Source organism: Vigna umbellata, chromosome 7 (assembly GCF_029865625.1).
Source record: "Vigna umbellata cultivar VRB3 chromosome 7, Vumbellata_1.0, whole genome shotgun sequence".
NCBI lineage: Eukaryota > Viridiplantae > Streptophyta > Magnoliopsida > Fabales > Fabaceae > Vigna > Vigna umbellata.
In genome coordinates this window covers 6,821,070-6,842,994 of record NC_142171.1, presented here as the reverse complement: position 1 = coordinate 6,842,994, position 21,925 = coordinate 6,821,070, and the positions used below count along the sequence as shown (strand labels likewise).

Here is a 21,925-nt window from a genome sequence, read left to right as displayed (position 1 = left end):
TCTCTCATTTCCATACTTTCTCCCCCACACACAGTAACTCGTGATACCGCAATTTATTGTTCTTGCTCTGTTCGTTCATTTGTTTTCCACTTTAATAACAAAATAATTGATGATGTTGATGTTGATTTTTGATTCGAAGGTTGTGTTATATATTTTCCTTCTGATTGTTATTAAATTTTGTTTTCAAATTTTAGAATTAGTAGTTTATCTTCAGATAAATTTGATATTTTGACTATTAAGTTGTCCGGAAATATTTTTCAGAAGAGAAAAACCTTTATGTCGAAAGGGGATTCCGGAAGGGGTAAGTTATTGTCAAGAAAATGGATTTCTGAAGTCAGCTCTTAAAAATAATTCTAAAAACATATTTTTCGCTGAAAACAATATTTCGAAATATACTTTTCATCTTCCTGCATATAACCAACGTCAAAAGACAACAAAAAAATTGAAGCTCCTACACATCGTACTAAATGATTTATCAGGAACAAATTATTGAAGAGAGTTATGAATAGAGAAAATTGTTGTTGTTGACTCTGTCCCTTTATTCATAATAGAAACCACTGCTTGTTCCCTTTGAAATGTTTCATATTGATAAGAATATTTTCATTTCATTTATGTAAAAAGAATAAAAATATTCTAACAAATTACACATCTTCTAGATTTGAGCAGATTGCAGAATATTGAGTAGTTTTCAAGAAGATCTGCATTGATATACCAACTAATTAAAATTAACCAAAATTAGTAAACTAAGCATAATGAACATGTTAGCTCTTAGTTGGACCAGAAAACTACTTTTAAAGTAAATCACATCATGTAAGTTTATTTTAAACAATTTACATCTCCAACTTGTTTGGTCAATATAAACATGATGTTGTGATTTATCATTTGTCGCAGAAGTGAAATTAAGAAAAACAAAATGCACTAAATTTCAAATTAGAATTTAAACTTAATAAATTTGTTACCGTCACGCTTATAGTTTAACTTATACTCCTTTCATTTTATAATTTTATCAAAATTGGTATTAAGAAACTAAATGTTTTGCAACTATTACGGGTTGATGGTAACGTCTTTTCGCGGGGGGTTCTTGTTTTTTTTTAGTTTTGAAATTATTGTAGACATCAACATCATCAATTATTTTGTTATTAAAGTGAAAAACAAATGAACAAACAAAGTAAGAGCAACAAATTGCGGTATCGTAGGTCACTATGTGTGAGTGAGAGATGATGAAGATGAGAGAGAAACAACTTGGATAAGGTAGGAAGGTAGATTAGGTTTAGGAGGTGTTTCTGATTTTTTTTTCAGTTGGGGCTAGTGTAGGAATGATAGAGAGAATGTTGGAGTCAGAGAGATGAAAAAGAAAGTGTTGAGAATAATGAGAAATGACAGAAAAGTGAGACTTCTTGTTTTTTTTTTAGTTTTGAGAATGAAAATTATTCAAATACCCTTGACCTTAAAACTTAGAATCCATAATATTTATATAAGGATATTTTTGTCTACTAAAACCCGGTACACATTGCTAAAATGTACCAAATAAAAAAAGGGCGTGCACAAGTTAACAAACCCCATATATATATATATATATATATATATATATATATATATATATTATTGGAGATATGTCTAAAATAACTGAGTCTCACTATTTTTAAACCATTATCAATTTTAAAATATCATTTTTTAAATCTTTATAAAATGCATAATTAAATAAAATATATTATTATTTTATTATTAGTTATTTTTATTTAATATATGTATTTTTTAAATATATTTGTTCTAAAATGTATAAAGTATGTATTTTATTTTTGTTAATGCATGCAAATAAATTTATATTTGTATGACCAAAATAAATATTTTGGGGGACAAGCCTTACCAAAAAGACGTGGTTTTCATCCCTTAATTTCAATATTTAAATAATATTAAAATAAATTATTGACTAATTTACTATGTTAAATGAACAATATTCACCTTAATAAACATTTTACTCTCACATTCAATTATTTAACTAAACTATATTATTAAAGGAAAGATGTAAACTTAAGGGAACATAACTAGTCATTTTAAAAATCAAACCAAATTAAAAGTTTTAATAATAATAATAATTATAATAATAAGAATAAGATAAAATTGAAAAAGAAGAATTGTTAGATAAAAACAAAAAATTAAACCTGAAACAAAATAGTACTAACGTACGGACAAACTTAATCCCTGTTGCGCTTGATCCTTTGTAATGAACCTTGAATGTTAAACTCTTAAAAAACAACTTGAATAAAAACATTAGTTATATTAGTTATATTTTACATTCAAAATAAATTTCATGTATTCGAAATGATTTATTTATTTGCGACAATCTTAATTATTATATAAATTATATATTTTAAAAAAACATAATTGTTTTTAATCTTATTTATTGTATTTTTATTTAATTTATTCTTTTATTAATAAAATGTTTTTTTATATTAGGTCTCTCAATCTTAAAATGCAACAATATAACTAATTTGTCTGAAAAATCAATTTATCATTTTATAAATTTTCATTACTTCTCGACCACAAATTGTATCATGCTCAAATTAAAATGATGATAAATTATAAAATGGATTTTAAATTTAAAATAATATCATAAAATTATTTTATAAAATAAAGTTTGTTTTTATTTATATAATTAAATATAAGATTTATAACATATTTTTTTAGGTTGAAAAACATGTAAATTAATGTAAAACTAAATATTAATAAATATTTTTTTAGCAATTTTTTATAATAGATGATATATAGGTTTAACAAAAATGCAAATTTTACTAAAATATACTTAAATTCATAACTCTAAAACTATATCATAAAGTAAATTTTAAGATTAATTTAATTTTATAAAACTTTCTTATAATCCTCTTATATACTATAAATTATTTGATCTAAATATATAAGGATTCTTCAATAAGGTATTAATGCTAATAGGATAAATGATAATTATTATTTTTAAAGTATTTATTATAAATCTTAATTATGTTTATGGTATAATTTGGATTGGCAGATACATGAATTTATGTTGTTTATAGAAAACCAAAAAACCCTTCTCCACGAAAGACCTCCAAAAGAATTAAAACATCCTCTGCATCTTTCTGAGTTCTGCCTTTCCTTCCCTACAAACCAATAAAGGCAAAGAAGCTAGAAGCTACATCGCATCACAAAAAAACCTTTTGTGTTACCTCTATGCACTCTTCACCCTTCTCTCTTCATCTTTCAACATCATTATCCAAAGGGAAAGAACTAAGGAAACATCAAACCTGAGAAGAAATAACAACCCACTCTGTCATATCCACACTCTCCTTCTGAATCGTTTTCACTGAAACCCCACACAACCACCATTCTTCTAAATTATCGTAAGTGCTTTTCATCGTTTTAGTTTTTCATTTGTTACTTCTTATTGCTGTTTATCTCTTGCACAATAGTCACACACTATGCTACAATAACCAATGCCGTTGACCCACTTCACTTCTCTATAATATTCTTCTTTCTCTTTTGTTATATGCTCTTGTCTTGCTTCTATCACTGCTGTGCTTTTTTCTCTTTTGTTTTTTCTTCTTTCCGCGTTCTCGAAAAGCCTTCGGATTTGGTGTCCCTCGTTTCGTTTTCACCACTCCTATTCCGGGTCCAGTTTGATTGATGTGTTTCCATCCACTCTCACACGCCGCTTCTTTTTCGATCTTCTGGTTTTGGATGTAGACAACCCCAGTTTGTGTGCAGATTTTGCCTTGAAAAAAGTCGCAAACTTTCGCTTTTTGAACCAACGTTGAATGTGATCACAGATGCTTGGTTCATCCACGCACTGTTTTTCTTACCTGTAAAGCGGAAACCTGGAGCTCCTAATAAAGAGATATTATTATTCCTTAGAACAGAAGAGAAAGATGCACCTAGCCTTTTTTCTAAGCTCTTTCTTTCTCTCTCTTTTTTGGTATATTCTATAACACAACTCAATTTCCTTTCCCTTTTCTTTTTAATATTTTAAGTACTCAGAAGCTGTCTCCGTTTCCCCTGCAACTGGTTCTTAAATATTGCCGTTGAAAACTATTCAAAACTAGTTTATTAAAATTTCAAACAATAAACTTAGTTTTCTCGTACAATAAAAGGGAAAAAAAATCCCGTGTCCAGACCCATTTTGTTGTTTTTTCTCCCTTGATGACTTACCAAAATTTCCAACTTTAATTGTAAAAAATCCCCACATGGATTTAGATAATCCTGCTGTTGCTTTTTAACCTCCGGCACCCGCGTTCCCATGGCATTTTATCGTTCCTGATCATTTGCTGTTGTCTTATTTGGTTCAGTTGGAGAAAAACAATGAGAACGGAGTTGAAGAAGAAGATATCCAAGGTAAGTATGCACTACACAACCAACCCAAATGCCCTTTCTATATATCTTCTACTTTTGGTCATACATGTTCTTTACGATCTCTCTCACCCAATCTTTTTTTTTCTTTTTCTTTTTTTCATATTCGAGTCACAGACTTCATGGCCAAATTTTAATGTAAGGAAGTGGCTCAATAAAAGGAGCAACGGTGATAGCTTTCACCCAGATTACTCTTTACCAGGTAAATTCCAGTTTGGAGTTTTTCTCTTGTATTAATTTTGATTTGATTTTCTTGGGTGAATTTCTCGGCAATTGGAGGGACAGATTGGTGGTAGATGGGTTAGTGAAGTGTGATTAGACATGGTGATGGAACAAAAGGAAGTGACTTTGATAAGGGTGCCCGAATTTTGTTACGGGGGCCCTGGGTCCCATCTGGGACGTTTTCCATTGAATCTGACACGTGGGTGGCTAATTCTCTGGAATTCAATTTGGCCTATGATCGTTGTACCTGCAATTGTAAACCCACACGGTTTTAGGTTTCTTGTAGGAAAAAAAAAACATAAATTAGTGTTTGTTTTTGTTTATTTTAGTACTGATTTTGGTTATGGGGATTATTTTCAAAGAGGGGTGGCTGATGGATTCGACAAACGAATTGAAACATTCCGCAGCGGTGAAGGAGGCGCCATCTGTCAGTGACATCGACACGCTCAACCCTAGGTAAACATAGCCATCATACATACCCCTTTGAAGTATGAATGTGATGTTTTTTAGTATAATTTTGGTTACAGAAATTTTGTTGAGTAGGAAAATATGACCGAGGGTGTGGTTGTAGGATGTTCGTAGGGACGTGGAATGTGGGAGGAAAGTCACCAAACCAAGGATTGAACTTGAGGGAATGGTTGATGTTGCCTTCACCAGCTGATATCTATGTCATTGGGTATGCTATTTTATTTACTTCTTCTCTCTTTCTTCCTACTACCAATGCTATTTTCTTTTCAAAACTTCCTTCTTTACTCACTTTAAGGAAGTCTTTTAAATCTCAACCAGTACAGATTCTTTACTCATAATTACACTGTCAGTTTTCACAACTGTTATCTCGAAAGAGTAAATTAATGTAACTTATAAATTTTTAATGCATTCTATTATAAATTAGACGAATTTATAATATATAAATAAATACACATAATATTTTAAGTGAGATTTGTAAAATTGAATTAGATTTAAAATTTATTTCTATGATAATATAAATACTTCTTAATATTAAATAAACTGTCATTTACTGCTACGAGCATTTTGCATGTAGTGAAACTCTTGTTGGGTTGATGAGCTTCGCTGGATGAACCACGTCATCCACGCAAACAAAACATGTTCACAGCTCATGATAACGTGCATTTGCGTTTTAGCTTTTGGCCAAGTTGCATGTTTCGCGCCTGATAATTCTAGGGACTTGAAATAATGTCCATGTGAAAATCATTTAGCTCCATCACTTCCTACAAATTCATGTCTTTCTTTTTCATTGTAGAGTAATATAATATACTAAATTTTGTTTTCCTTAGGTTCCAAGAAATTATACCTCTAAACGCAGGGAACGTGCTTGGGCCAGAGGACAGTGGCCCAGCAACGAAGTGGCTGACTCTGATTCGTGAAGCCTTGAACTCTAACACCGGTGAAGAAAGTTGTACTACATTATGTAGCTCAAGTGAACATGAAGAACAACCCTATTATTGCCTTGCAGCAAGTAAACAAATGGTGGGTATCTTCTTGTGCGTGTGGGTACGTGAGGATCTTTACAAGCATGTCACCAATTTAAAAGTGTCTTGCGTTGGTAGAGGCATCATGGGCTATCTTGGAAATAAGGTTCCTTCATTCATTCCTCTAATTTCCTTTCATGTATTATTCATTTTTCTTAATTTCCCTTCTCTCATGTTAATGGTGAACAATTTCTTAAAAAAAATCTATCTGCATCAGATTATGTTTAATACAGAGTTTCCACTAGCTAGAACGATGATGTATGTGATTGCTTATCACTCAACAGGGTTCAGTATCGATTAGCATGACATTGTATCACACGACGTTTTGCTTTGTTGGTACCCACTTGGCCTCTGGAGAGAAAGATGGTGACGAGATTCGAAGAAACTTAGACGTATCAGAGATCTTAAAGAAAACTAAATTTTCTCACTCATTCAAAGCTCTTGCCCAACCATTCCCACCTCCTGAAACCATATTAGACCATGAGTATGTTCTTTCATTCCACTTTCAGAAATAATCTAATAATTTTCTATCAATTACCATAACATACTGATGACCCTTTTATTTTTTTTTTGGTATCTGCAGCAAGATTATTTGGCTTGGGGATTTGAATTATCGCCTTGCTGCTGGTTATGATGATACACTTGAACTTCTGAAAAAGAATGATTGGCAGGCACTGTTAGAGAAGGATCAGGTAATCACATTTATTTTGTTGTGTTTGTTGAAAGTCCTACATCACCTAGAGATAAGTTCAAAGTGAGTGCAAACTTTTATAAGTTAGGCTTAAAATTAGTGTTTCTTACATTAGATGTTCATAAATACTGTGATTTCGACAAATATTTACATAACATATATAATAATATTTTGTCTTGGTCTTACCATTTTGTTGTTTTGATTGTGTTGTGACAGCTGAGGATAGAGCAAAGAGCTGGTAGAGTGTTCAAAGAATGGAAGGAAGGGAAGATATACTTTGCTCCAACTTACAAATACTTATTTGATTCTGACCAGTATGTTGCTCAAACAAACAAGTCCAAGGAAAAACGACGAACACCGGCTTGGTAAGATTTAATATTAGTAACAAACCTTTGTGTTGAAATCAAAACTCTTCTTATCCACAACAGGAGTGTCATTATATCATGTTGCCGTCTGTTTTTGTGTATGCTGTGACGTTCAGTGATGCCAAGTTGAGACGACCTTTTGCGATTAAGATATCTCTAGTTGAACATAATTTTCAACCATGCTACGCATAATTAAGCAACTTCACTTGGTTGGTACGTAATGAAATACCACTTGCAATTCTTTATGAACAAGCCTTTGAAAAGGATTTCCCTGTGGTGCATAATATATTCGCAACTGTGGATTGTTTAATGCTCAGAATTAGTCAAACCATAAGCAAGTGATTCGAGCAATAATAAAGTAAAATCATTGGCTACGTTTTATGACATAATCCAAAATGGTGAGTGAATGATGGGTCGCGGGGAAACACTGTATGTTCTATACCATCCTTTTCAACGTAATTTTATATAAACCACATGAAACCTCCACCAACTATCATCGACCAATCTAAAAAAATCTCACCATAATAACACAAACCCATCTTCATCAAACTCTTCTCTTTTGAATTAACTAAGTTAAATGATGCCAGGTCTGCAATAACCGACCATAATTTTTTTTATTATCATGCATGCATAGAGCCAGGCAAATTGCTTCTCATTCTCGCCAATAAAAAAAAAAACACATGGTTAACGAATCATAATCATTATTTATAAAACATTTGAAACATCTGATGCAATAAATGATGAGATGTGATTATGATTTTAGTGTTGAAGTTATGTTTGATGGATGAATGAATCGAACTGAAGTGAAGTTGTTTGTGTGGGACAAAACAAAAGGTGCGATCGAATTCTGTGGAAAGGAGAAGGCGTGGAGCAGTTATGGTACGTGAGAGGAGAGTCAAAATTCTCAGACCACAGGCCAGTGTATTCACTGTTCTCGGTTCAGGTGGACATGACATGTAAGAAGCTAAGTTCCTGTGTTGTGTCTGCATCAGAGAGTGGCTCAATCTCAATGTCAAGGTCATGCTCCTCTAGAACCCTGACAAACGCTGCCTTGTCCTCTTCTTGCTTTGCTAAAGTTCAGGCAGAGGAACAACTATTGTTACTAACCAGGGAACATAGACACCACACCTGCAGGGTTCTCAGTTAGTACACAGGAATATGATACTATATATACACCAAGTGGTCACCACTCACCACTTTCCGAGGAACAAAAGTAACACACAAGTGACACGACCATCGAGTTGCCGCAGCTCGCGGTGTGCCCTGACAAGGTTTGGGTTCTGTGTTCCTCACTTTTTTTTCTTGTTGGAACAGAGGATTCAATTCATTACTATTTTATGCTGTAAAAAGTTCACATGCCCCCACCCTTCCGCCTTTCCAAGCTGAAAATGTGTAGAGCTAGCAATTATCCGTTGAATTCTTGGTGTTGCTTATCTGATGTGCTTCAAAATACACTAATATATTTTGATGTTCGTGTACATTAAATCTTTTTTATTTTTAATGTATGAACATCAGAGGAACAATACCAAAAATTCAGCATAGATTCTGAACTCAAGCGGAGGAAGTGCATCGGATGCGTGCTCCTTTTTTCTGAGCTTTTGGTAAACTATAAGGTTTCCATCTTCCAAATGTTTGATTGGTTAGTCTATTTTCATGGCCATTTGAAGAAAATTGTAAATCAAATTGTTTCTTACTTTTTCTGTTGTTGTTCAATACAGTGTATCGAATTTTGTTATGTAAAAATCTATACCAGCTTAATATGATACTTGTCATGGCTTTGCAGCACAAATAAATCCTTGAGTTTTTGTTGGGTATTCAGCAAGTTTTTGTTTTTAATTTTGAATATTTAATGAATTAAATCATGAGTTATATGATGTTAGTATTAGTAATAATGATGGTAAAAGTAGTAATATAAAGTTTCACATAACGTGGCTTTAGAATGCAATCACACTCAGGATATTAAATCTCACTACCTAATATTTGAACGCATTTTGTGTAAACATATTTTAAAGAACTTTATTTGGGCCGCGTAAGGTCCAATAGAGTGAGAATACAGGCTTCGGCCTACTTTAAGCATCAGATATTGTTATTCGGCGTCCTCTATTTTCCTAACCCCACCTGCAACGTGTAAAAAGCCCAGAAAACTATCATTTTATAATAACTGAAATAATTTCAGGGAGAAAAATTCAATTTTCTTATAAAAAATTAAAATACATTCATTTTATAGATATTGAAAATATATTTAATTTTTTTGTTCCATTTCTGTTCTTATTTGACGCGTTGAAACACGATCAGATTTCCATGTAAGAGAGAATGGAAAAACATTTTATTTTCTAAAAACATGGCTTTTTGTTACATTATTGTTTTTATTATTCTAATCATTATTAGTAGAAAGTATTCACGAGAGATAATTAGTTTTTGTCTGAAACTGTGCTAGTCGTATTTAGTGTCACTTTCTAATGAGTTTTATTTTCACCTAAAAAAGGTTGAAAATGATTTGTTTTTTACAATTTGCAAAAGTATAATTGGTTTAAAAGTCATTTAATTAAATTTTTATTCCTCTAAATATCTAAAGTCTTTAAACCTTTTCCCTAAAGTTATCTAAATAAATATTTAATTTTTAATATTGTAAATGATTTAATCTGTATTTTTAAGATTATAATACTATGTTTTGTACTAGTAATTTCTTTTATTATTTTACATAATCTAGTATTATTATCTTGACCTCATTTTTAATTGTTAATTTGGGAAACAACGTAGTCATAATGATTAAAGATGAAAGTGGTGTTTGTTAGAACAGTGAACCCCTCAAACGCATGGACTTTGAACACATTGATTGCAAACAAACGAAGATAAAGTACAAATCATATTTATAAACATGAGAAAAAGAATCCAACCTGGAGCTGCATACATCAAAGATCCAACTTGAGCGTTACTCCTGTACACAAAATTATCAGCCAAAATAAGTTTATAGAACATTTGGGAATGGATTATTTTAAAAAAAAATAGAAATCAAAAGGAAAAACAAACATTTTTCGAGAATAACTTGAACATTTTCCTACATCATCCACAGCTTCTTCATTCAAATTCAAAATAAGCGTTTTCTTCCCGGACTTGCAGAAGAGGGTCTGCAACTTTCACTCTTTTCTTCCTCAGAGTTTAAGGAGGTCGCGTTCTCTGCCGTGGTTGCAACGGTTCCGATCAAGTGTTGCTTTTTCGGCGAGCTGTTTGGCTGGTGGCATCGCAGATCTGGGTGCAGTGATTTTGGTGGCGTCGCGAGGAGCTCCTGATTCTGCTGCAGGTGTGGGGTGGAGCTCCGGTTTGCTCCGGCGAGGTTGATAGTTGTGGCACAACTCTAGTGGCATGCGGTTGCTGGTTGTGGTCGTCGGCGAAGCGTAGAAAATCATGTATAATTCCTCTAAAAAAGCTGCTTCCTCTTTGTTGTATACATGATTAATTATTGCTTTCATGTTGTCTTTAATTTGTGAAAGTTCAATACCAAACCTATGTCGTAGTATTTATTTCATATGTATCAAACAAAACAACATTATACACGCATCTCTCCCAAAATATAACTACCCCTCATATTAAGTGTAGTAAAGGATCTTTAACCTTGTAAACACAATGTCTTAAAAAATAATTACACCATAAGGCTAAAAACACTTTATATGAATTGATATGTATGTTGTTTATTTTCTCCCTATAGATCAAACGTATTTATAGATAGAAGAGAGAATTAGTATTCAATTATAATAAATATGATTTTAAAGTAAAATAATTTGGAATTAATAGAATAAATGTAAAAACTTTTTATCAATAAATAACATTTACTTATAAAATTAATATTACATGAAAACATTAGTAGCAGGATTTTATTTTATTTATTTATTTTTAAAATTATAAAATATTTTTAACAATTTCGTACATGATTTAAAAAATAAATTATATCATATTTTAAAACAAAATATTGTATTTTAGTGTAAGGAACCTTTGCAGGTTGAGCCTTACATCTAGTGTTTATAAACTTCCACCAAAAAAATAAAGATATTTAATTGTCTTAAATTACGAGTTTTAGTAAATAAAACATACAATATAAGTGTTTATTTTAGGTTCTAATTAGTGGTTGTCCATTATGGTCTTGGGCATATATCTTGTTTCATAAGTGTCACCGAGAGACTTGCCTATGTCTCACAATGATAGCTCCAGCATCACACTTACTAGGTAAACCTTCAAAGGATGATTTGTTACTCACAGTCTCCAATAATTATTATTAGGTTTATTATGTGGTATTTATAATTAAGCATGACAATGCACATACCTCAACTTTATTTTTGTCACAATTTATAGTACTTTAAGTCAACAACAACTTCGTTACCCATTGAACTCCATTCTATGAGATCAACATTCATATGGAGATGTGTGTCTATTGTTGTAACTAATTTATGAGTTGTAGTCTCATTCCCTTCAACCAATCAAGTTTTTATGCATCAACTTTTTGGTAAGTATATTGGTAATATTTCTTTCTTACTTGACAAAGTCAAGAGAAATAATACTGTGAATAATTAAGTTTATAATACACTTGTGTCTCACACTTAATTATAGCTACTTTCTTTTTTAAAATTTTTTTGCAAGAAACTTTAGATATAGCAACTTAAGTGTTACAATCTATTGTATGTGTTTATTTAAAAATGGTAAATCACATAGAAATTTTTTAAGAAATTATACTTTAGTGGTAACAATATCTAAAGCAATAATCTTTGACTTTCATGATAAACCATGAAATAACAGTTTGTTTAGCATATTTTTATGATATTGCATCTCCACCAAAAGAAAACATAATACAAGTAGTTGATCTTGTGTCACCAGAACCAAAATCCAATTTGCATTAATATATCCTTTAATAATATCAAGAAGCTTCATATATTGAATGCCATATAACAAAAAGAATCACACATAATATTATCACAAGATGAAAAATAATACTAGAGATATCACAAACAATTTTAGTCAATTTATTAGAAAATATTTCTAGATTTCACAATAGTATTGTAATAATTTGGGTTAAATATGTTTTTAGTCCCTAAACTATTGGTCGTTTCTGGTTTTCGTCCCTCTTTCAAAGTAAGGTACAATTTGGTCCTTGTTCTTTTCTAAACGTTCGTTTTAGTCCTCGGAATTTTAGTTTTAGTCCTCATTTTGTTGCTAAATGAGGACCAAATTTTTAAACGGTGTTAGTTTTCGAGGACTAAAACGAACGTTTTCGAGGACTAAAACGAACGTTTTCGAAAAGAATGAGGACCAAATTGTACCTTACTTTGAAAGAGGGACGAAACCAGAAACGACCAATAGTTTAGGGAGTAAAAACATATTTAACCCAATAAATTTCACTCACTTCAAAATACATAACCAAGAAATTTTATTTTCTTATTAAAAGATATATTAACCTTTGCAAGACACCTCACATAGAAATATTTTAAATGTGATTCTCCTTTTTTTTCATAACTCATAAGGAATTTTATGACAACCTTTATGTGAAATTTTATTTGAGAATATGACAAGTACAATATAAAGCTTCACCATATATATTGTTAACTTTAATATATATAATATAATTCTAGTGTCACTACCAAATTAAAATAACTTAAATGTTAACCCATTTTAAGTTATACAACTGTCAACCTTTGTTACACATTTTCTTTGTGCCAAAACATTGTAAACCACACTTATATTTACCTATACACATTAGTTAAATCACCAAATTTGAACAATTGTCCTTTGTAGCCAAGAAATAAAATAAACCAACAAACCCAAAATATTAAAACCACACCATGTCATCTAACACAATACTCACATGACAATTTCTCAAAAAATGTTTTTTTGTAATTATACATTTTGTATCCTTTACTGAAGTACCTGAAAAACACTAGAAGAGGGGGGAGGGGGTGTTGAATAGTGTTAACGGAAAAAAAAAATTGAAACCTTCCTTTTACAGCACTTTCGTTGAGTACAAGATTTTTCAAGTAGTTGTTAAACGCTTGACCTTGTAAATGATTATAAACAAAGAATTCTTTTCACGTGCCATATATGATATTCACTATAGTGTTTGTAAGAACTTCCTTTTTTATGAACACTCGTTTAGTATGGGAAGCTCTTGTATTTAAAACTAAAATACAACTACAGGTTTTATAAGAGAAACATTTAGATAGAATTAAACAATAAATGCACATATATTTTTATACTAGTTCACATCAACTAAGCTACGTCAAGTCTCTTCTATCCACATAGGGTTCAACTATAATCTTCAACAAGATTGCAACTAGTATTCTCACCACTCCTGGTATCACTAGGCACTCCCAGTATCCCCCGATACGTTGCCTAGTTGAGGTTCACTCACTCCTAGTTGTGCAGTATTCTTCACCACTCCTGGTATCCCTAGCCAACGAATAACTTCCCGTTACCCTAGACTAATTGAGTATTCACATTATTCCTAGTATCCCTAGTCAACAAATAACCTTCAACTACCCTAAACTAGTTGAATATTCGCACCACTCCTGGTACTGGACAATCCTGGTATCTTCTAATACGTTGGCCAGATTTCCTTAACTCGTTTGAGTTTAACAACAAGTGTTTTAATTCTTTTCAAAATTGCAATCAATCGATTGCTAACAAGTCATTTAGATGATTACTTTCATATAGAGGATATGTGTTCAATACAATACAATCTATAGACTTGCTGAGTGTTTATCTTTTTTCGCTTTTCTCTCTTCTTATAATAGTAAGCAAATATTACAATAAAACTCGAGAGTATTGCTTAATTTTTCTTTTTTTCTTCTCAGAAAATTTCTTTTTGCTTGAGCTTCTCTTTGCTTCTCTTTTACGTTGTAAGCTATCCTCTTTATTCTTCCTATAAATGATCTTCTATTTAAAGGCTTTTTCAAAAGGTATCTGTTAGATTGAGCTCTTGGCCTTGAATCTTGTGTTTTCTTTGTCTTGCATGTGAAGCAACCGTTGGTTAAAGTCAACTTGTTAGAGCATGCTTATTCTTTTAGTACTTTGTTCAAAGTAGGTTGTATTATCTTCAAACACGTCTTCTTACGAAGAGAACATCCCGTGAATGTCTTCTTTGTCTCTTATGTCCACTTCTGATATACTTCAAATAGATCACGTGGATGCATGTAGTAGGTTATATGCATAGAATATAGTATATTATGCATGCAACATATATGTTTTATCTCTAATCACTTTTGTTGTTTTTGAACGTTAAACATTTAATGACACTTAATGCTTGTTCAGAATAAAAAGTGTTTTTTGCATTATCTATCGTTGAGGTAACATTTATCATTTAAGTTTTTCCTTAAGATATCATTTGTTGAGTAAGAACTTCATCGCGTTGGACGAAGTAAAGATTTTAGCTCATGGTACCGTCTAATCTGTTATAAATGGTTTTTGGATATTGCCTTTCTAGAGTTAAAGCGTTTAACATGTTTCATCCTTTATAGATTTTTGGATCTTTGTTTAAGTATTTTAGAGGCTTTGGTCAAAGACATTGTCTCGACACCTTTTCACTTCTTGAGATTTCAACTGATTACCATTGGATATACGTGTTTAGCATAACTCTTTTAGACGATTTGACTTGTAATTTGTTTACCGTTGCGTTTGGAAGCTTTAACCTAGTTGTTTTTCGAAGTGTTTTTCTAAGGCTTTTCTATGTTTATGGATGATTGAGAATCTTGTTCCTAACACTTATGTTTCAGCCTATCCTATTATTCTGATTTATGTATTTTCATATTCTTGTCTCGTTTAGTGTTATTTGATTAAAAGACCTCATTCTTCTATTAGAATTTAAATTTATGTGATCTAGTTTAACTATGTCACATATCACAACTTTCAACATTTATAATGATCAAAGAATAAGTAATAAATATTTTATTTGAAGATAAAAAGGCATAAACCTTAACTAAAACAAAACCATCATAAATATATCATTTAAAAACAAAAACAAACTAGTAATAACAACTCTCCTATTATACTAAAAAGTCACTTATTAATAAACAAAATATTTTTTCTTTTATTATCGGGTAAAAAAATATTTTTTATTAGTATACGCATTAGTCTTATAGTCTATAAAATAATCGCGAAGGTTAGTGACAAATGAGAAATCTATAGTATTAGTATTAACTTCAAGTTTGTAATTAGACTGAAAATTTTGAACAAACATTAAAAGTAAAAACGATATTTTTCCTCAACTCAAATAGACATAATCAAAACATAAAAAAATAAATAAATTCAAACTTATGTTTTAAATGCACAACCAAACCATGAAGGGAACATATTTAAATCATAAAACTGATAAACACGATGTCAAGTAAAACATTTTCTTTTAATTTCATATAATAAGCAACATTTTTAAATTCATGAACCTCATAAGTTTCAAATTCAACTATTTTTTATAAGAATATTTACATAAAACTTTTCAACAAACTCATATTTTAATTTAAGTGTTTCCATTACTCAATAACAAGTTTAGTATGATAAGATATTTTATAAATATTATTAGACAAAGTACTTAAAATATATCCATCACATCAAATATCTTTATCAAAAACATTCATAACAAATTAATTAGTAGCTTTATATATCACAAAAAAAAGTATAACTATATTTCAATGAGCCAAAATTTTATTTGTTGTTACTAGTAGAAAAAGAAATTTTACTCATAAATTTTTTAGGTATACTTGAGAATGATTTAATCATATCCATGACTAACATATTATATATAACATTATCTCTAACTTTTGCAATAAAAGGAACAATCATGAGTAAGAATATTTTTTTTCTCTCTAAAAATGTTAAAAATATAATCAAAATAAATAATAATTATATAAGAATAAGACAAAGATATAAATAATAGAAGATTCATCCAGTTAAACAAATAACAACAAAAATATAATACAAATATAATTGAAGAAACAAATAGAAATAACCTAGATTGAGCACGAAAGCGTACTTCTCTGTCAAGATACAGCAACTCATTGTCAAATTAATTAAGGTGAAAATCTCACGTACAGTTCTAAATTCTATAATAAAGAAGAAATTGAAAACCAATCATCAATTATAACTTCAAAAGAACCATATTTCATAAACAACATAAAAGAATAATAAAGGGAATATCCGATCGAAATTGAATTTGTTTTTTTAATTAATGAAAAAAACATTAAACATGAAAGGTAACATCTCAGATTATATAGTAGCATATAATATAGTAAGTCTACATTATAATAAAGGAGAACAGTGAGAGTAGATTGTAAATAAAGCCGATAAGCTTACAGCCATCCCAAATATAGTCGGAATTTAAAACTTAAACATATTAGAGTATTTCGAAATACAAGAAGTAACTAAGAAAGTCCTATAAAGACTAAGTAGCGGCATCATCTTTCTTCAAGGTTTGCTCCAGAGGCACCTTATTCATCTCTGCTCACATCCAAGTGGATGATCATTGCAAAAGAAAGCATACCCAAGCAAACACAAACACACAAGCAAGGGTGAGTTAGATATACAAAAAATCATGTTATACCAATCACACACAATATGCAATTAAAGGCAGATATAATAGACCACGCAACATGACTTCTTACACTTTACACTTGACTCGTCCGGATTAGAATGATTGCCGAGCTATGGCGGGTTATGCACTCGTGGTGGCCTCTACTACTTTGCAAAGCCATTGCCAATGGGCTTCACCCTACCACACTCACGAGGTTAGTCTGTTATCACTCACCTTGGGCCATACTGGAAGCAACCAAGACTAGGACCTCCTACTACTCCTCACCACATGGATCAATCCTCCTTACTTGAGAATGAAAGACCATTGGAGCGTCAGAAAAACCCCCAAAATTGAGCTACCATGCAATCATTCCAAACATAGAGGGCACCACCATGAATCCCCACCTTGAGGCCATGGAATTACGTCCATTACACATAGGGCACCACCATGTGACCTCCCTTGAGATCCATGGAATTACGTCCATTACACATACTTGTTACATTCAACCACCAAACATGTCTCATACATTCACATACTTTCAGTGTAATAACATTACCATGATCATACTATGCATCCCAATCATCCCACACACTTAATTCAACCCAAAACAAGAGCAAAAGAGACTAGCACCGGACACTATGAGCTTTGGCCGAAAACCCTTTAGGAGACCAAACGGTATCATTATGGATGGGCACTTATTAGTAGACTGAACGTTGTCTAACTTTCCAATGGACAAAAAAGATAAGCCTGAAGAAGTGACTGAGCATTATTTAGGACTGATCACTAAGAGAAAACCAAACGCTAGAAAGTTTGCCGAACACTTAAAGCTTTGGCCGAACGCTTAGGGCCTTGGCCGAACACCTAGAGCCTTGTCCGAACGCTATCCAGACCACCACTAAGATCAAACGTTACCAAGACTACCCACTAAGACCAAACGTTACCAAGACCACCCACTAAGACCGAACGTTCAACTACAGTGTTTTGCATAATTCTGCAGAATTATGCAGAATTATGACAGAACTCCCCTTGACTGTTTCTAACCATTTTTATCAACTTCTAATGATGTACGTTTGGCAAGTGTACCAATCGTAATTGTAGTAACAAAATATCGTCCTCAAGGATTGAATGAGTTGAGTACTAGTTTACTAATTTACTTAATTTTGAGCAACAAAGATTGTCAAGTAGAATGATGAACATAAACAAGTGATGGAAATTCAAATAGTATAAACAATGTTAGAGAATTGATTTCATACCTTTTCATATAATTTCCTCCCCTTTTCAATCGATGTGTAAATTATAATTATCCACTTGAGTTTATTTAGAGCTTGTTTACCCCTAATCCCTTAGTAGGCAAACGTATCCCTTGAATTTGAATCCCCAATCCCTTAGGCCAATTACAAATTCAACAAGATCATGAAGAACAATCATATCTCAATTCAAACTAACTAGTCCTGCCCAATTTCCCAATTGTGACAGCATCTAATCTGTTCTATTTATAAACGCAAGCAATTCCCAATCTCCCAACTGTGAAACTGCTCATAGAATAGACATTAAAACATAAATAGAACACTGGGATAATTATAATGAACTTAACATCAATTGAAAAAGGTTCAGAAAATATAATCCAAAGCACTACATCAATCCACTAACAAAATGGAAAATTAGTTCTGCATAATGTAAGAGAAGTACTCTAAAGCAAAAGTCTCCAAAAAGCTACAGAAGAAGACGAAGAAGAAGAAGCCCTCTGTTGTGCGTGAATTCCCCCTTTTTGTCTCACCCTTCCACGTGTTTTCATCCTCCCCCATCATTTCCACAAATTCCTCTTTTTTAGGAGAGTGGTTTTCCTTTTCCCTAACTTCCTCCAATTTTCCTTTAATTTAATCTCTTTAAATCAGTCATAAAAGAGATCACTAACTGCTCAATAACTGCTCCTGGAAACTTTCACAGCCCATGGAAAATTCCCCACTCTGCTTGTGTTCTTCTCTGCTTTAATTCTGTTTTCTTTCGTGAATCCACAGATTACTCCACAGGTTGTGGGAACTTTCACAGCACAGTTGTTGAACTTTCTGTTTTGCAACTCCATTTAGAAGCAACATCCACATGTAACTCCACAGGTTGTGAGACTGTTCACAGCTTGGTTGTTGAACTCTCTGGATTCATCTTGGTATCTTGTACATCAATTCTTCCCAAATTGTGATTTTGGCACTTAGAATCATCAATCTACAATAAAAACACAAAATGCCAATGTATGATCCGAAACAGAGATAATCCATGACTAAATCCTTCAATGAATGCAATTATGCATGCAAATGACCTAAACTAAGACATGAATGCAATTACATGTACTCACACATCAAAATACCCCATGCTGAGACGTTTGCTTGTCCTCAAGCAAAGAGAATTCAACTAACACAGAATGATTATGCACACAGAATGATATAAAACCTAAATGGAAACATACCATCTCATTTCAAGTTTAGTTCAAACAATGATATTCCTCAAGCCCATACTTCACAAAATTTCAAGCATAATGACTAACTTATTGGGACCCTAAGTGCAATTACTGAATTGAGGTATGACACAAGACATTAAGGCAGATAATATTTGACATTGAAGTGTCCTGAAAAAGATTTTCTATTAGGTTCCTCACTTAGAAAACACTTACCTGTCAACTAAGCATGGGTCTTCCACTTGCCACACTCAGTCTCAAAGGAGTGTCTCTTCCCCAGTAACATATAGTCTCAAAGGGGTGTCAATTTATTCCGCAATTTATTGTTGTGTTTTTTTTTTTTTTTTATATATATATAAACTTTGACAGACAATTCTCCAGTAACCAAGTGCAGTGAGTGTCACCATAGAAACCTAACAGAAAATATTTTCTATCCTTTCCCCAAATATTATCTTCCATTAGTATCTTAGTGTCAAATCGCACTGTGTAGTGTGTGAAGTTTTCCAACAAGCAATCAGAAATCTATTCACAATGTGCTTAGAAAATATCATTGTTCAAAACATAGAACTCAAAGCTAAAATGATACATTTCCATATAAACGTTAAATGCACATGCAAATGCAAAATGTAAGATGTCATACATACAAACACCCTAAGCCTACATATTTACAAAGTCCCCAATGTATGGAAAGTAAAAAAAAATACAGGGGGTTAGAACTCACAAGATTAGTGATGACTAGAGTTGAGCTTGGTGAGAACTTCTTGTAAGAGTTGTTCCACCTTTTGCTGATGAAGAATTTGATAGTCCCTAAATTGGATGAACTCCTGATAATGTAGGAGTTGTTGTGCTTTGAGTTCAGTAAGGAACTGCTGGATATGAGCATTAGTGTCAGCCGTAGAAGGCTGAGGAACTGGAGGTATGTGAGATGACGGTTCTGGATCATGATGAAGGGGATTTTGGCATTGAGAAGCAGAGAAGGTCCAACTATCTTTACCCTGCACTGAGGTGAACTCTGGATTTGGAAGACGTTGAGGTTGCAATCCTGTGATAGCACTCATGACTAAGCAATAGTGATCTTCCCTTTTCACCAGCATCTCATTATGGATTAACATTTCCAAATCAATTCGGGAATTCCCTGAGATTGCCTTGTCATTCTCCAAAGAAATGTTGAGATGCAAAGCAATAATGGTGATCAAGCCACCAATTGCTATTTGCCCAGAGGATGCTTTTCCTACCTTGAGAAACTGCCTTGCCAACCAAGCTCCTGAGTCTAATGGAACATCGTTAACCATACCCCACAAGAATAATAATTCTGACTTTCGAACCGCAGAATGACTATCACCCCTAGCAAATAGTGTATGAGCCATGAGGCGGTGGGCATATCTAAAACAGGGGTGTTGGATATTAGCCTCCTTGGAATCAGATGAGACAAAAGAGCTTGATTGAGACAATTGATACCAAAAAGACCAAGCATCAAAACTTCTAGGATAGTTCCTTTCACCTCCAGTTGGGAAACCAAAGATTGCATTGAACTCAGCTAAAGTGAGTCTATAAGACACATTATGCAACCTAAATGCTATCAGCCCTTCTTCACAATCCTCTTCCAAATAAATTTTATGCATGCACACAATAGGACTAATACCTTGCAAATCATCAATTTTCCACCCAAGGGCCGATTTATACTCCCTCAACACCCTTAAAAGTTTATCTTCTTCAGTACATGAAAGTTCATTGCTCACAATTACTGGATTACGCTTTTGCTCATCAAGGAACCTATATGTAAGGTGAGAAGGGAGTTGTTTCAATTCCACCTTGGACGTTTCTACTCCTCCATCTTCACTCTTGTGTAAATCTTCTATTCCTCTAGTGGAATTGAATATTGGCTTCAGCACTTCCAATTGATGAGCACACTTCACCACCTCTTCATCATTAATTTCTCTTTTCAACTCCTTTGCTTCCATTCCTACAGTAGAGTTCTCTCTAATGGATTCTGCTTTACATGGAAATTTATCTCCTTCAACACAAGAGACTCAAGTATTTCAGCTTTGAAACAGTCCTCTCTGTCAAGTTTGTGCTTCACTGCTTCAGTCATAGAAAATGTGACTTTTTCATCTGCCACTCTTAACATCAATTGTCCTTGTTCTACATCTATCAATGCTCTTCCTGTTGCTAAGAATGGTCTTCCCAATATAATTGGGACTCTAGCATCTTCTTCCATGTCAAGAACCACAAAATCAGCTGGGAAAATGAATTTATCCACCTTCACTAGAACATCTTCCACAATTCCATAAGGATAAGTCATTGATCGGTCTGCCAATTGTAAAGTTATCATAGTGGGCTTTACTTCACCAATACCCAGCCTTTTAAAAATGGACAAAGGCATCAAATTGATACTTGCTCCAAGGTCACATAATGCTTTACCCACAGTTATGTTTCCAATCTCACATGGAATGACAAAGCTTCCTGGGTCTTTCAACTTTGGAGGCAATTTTTGTTGAATTATTGCACTGCACTCCTCTGTGAGCATAATTGTTTCATCTTCTTGAATCTTCCTTTTCTTTGACAGCAAGTCTTTCATGAATTTAGCATAACTTGGCATTTGCTCTAATGCTTCAGCAAATGGAATATTAATGTGGAGCTTCTTAAAAACATCAAGAAATCTTGCAAATTGCTTGGCTTGTTCTTGCTTCTTCAACCTTTGAGGAAATGGAATTGTAGGGACATACTCACGCATCTTTTTCTCACTCTCTTGATTTTTTTCTCCCTCGTCCTTCTCCTCACATTTTC

The 21,925-nt window shown here is 32.6% G+C and overlaps 2 protein-coding genes across 4 annotated transcripts; one reads left to right on the top strand and one right to left on the bottom strand.

Moving 5' to 3' along the window:
- Positions 1-3,086: 3,086 nt before the first annotated feature.
- Positions 3,087-8,798, top strand: LOC148195049 (type I inositol polyphosphate 5-phosphatase 8-like). 3 transcript variants are annotated; one of them, XM_088094694.1, is made up of 10 exons: positions 3,088-3,374; positions 4,317-4,362; positions 4,495-4,579; positions 4,962-5,055; positions 5,171-5,275; positions 5,895-6,195; positions 6,374-6,573; positions 6,673-6,781; positions 6,997-7,145; positions 7,980-8,342. In XM_088094694.1, the coding sequence occupies exons 2-10, from the start codon at positions 4,330-4,332 to the stop codon at positions 8,290-8,292; spliced, it is 1,389 nt and encodes a 462-aa protein (XP_087950820.1). In that variant the 5' UTR covers positions 3,088-3,374; positions 4,317-4,329; the 3' UTR covers positions 8,293-8,342. The 3 variants fall into 3 exon arrangements, 2 of the variants coding, with proteins under 2 accessions (XP_087950819.1, XP_087950820.1); XM_088094693.1 differs by having other exon boundaries at positions 3,087-3,374; positions 4,317-4,579; XR_015780875.1 differs by lacking the exon at positions 3,088-3,374 and adding an exon at positions 8,661-8,798 and having other exon boundaries at positions 3,419-4,579; positions 7,980-8,416.
- Positions 8,799-21,101: 12,303 nt separating this feature from the next.
- Positions 21,102-21,872, bottom strand: LOC148195048 (uncharacterized). The gene has a single exon (XM_088095064.1). It carries the CDS (start codon positions 21,870-21,872, stop codon positions 21,102-21,104), a length of 771 nt encoding a protein of 256 aa, XP_087951190.1.
- Positions 21,873-21,925: the final 53 nt, after the last annotated feature.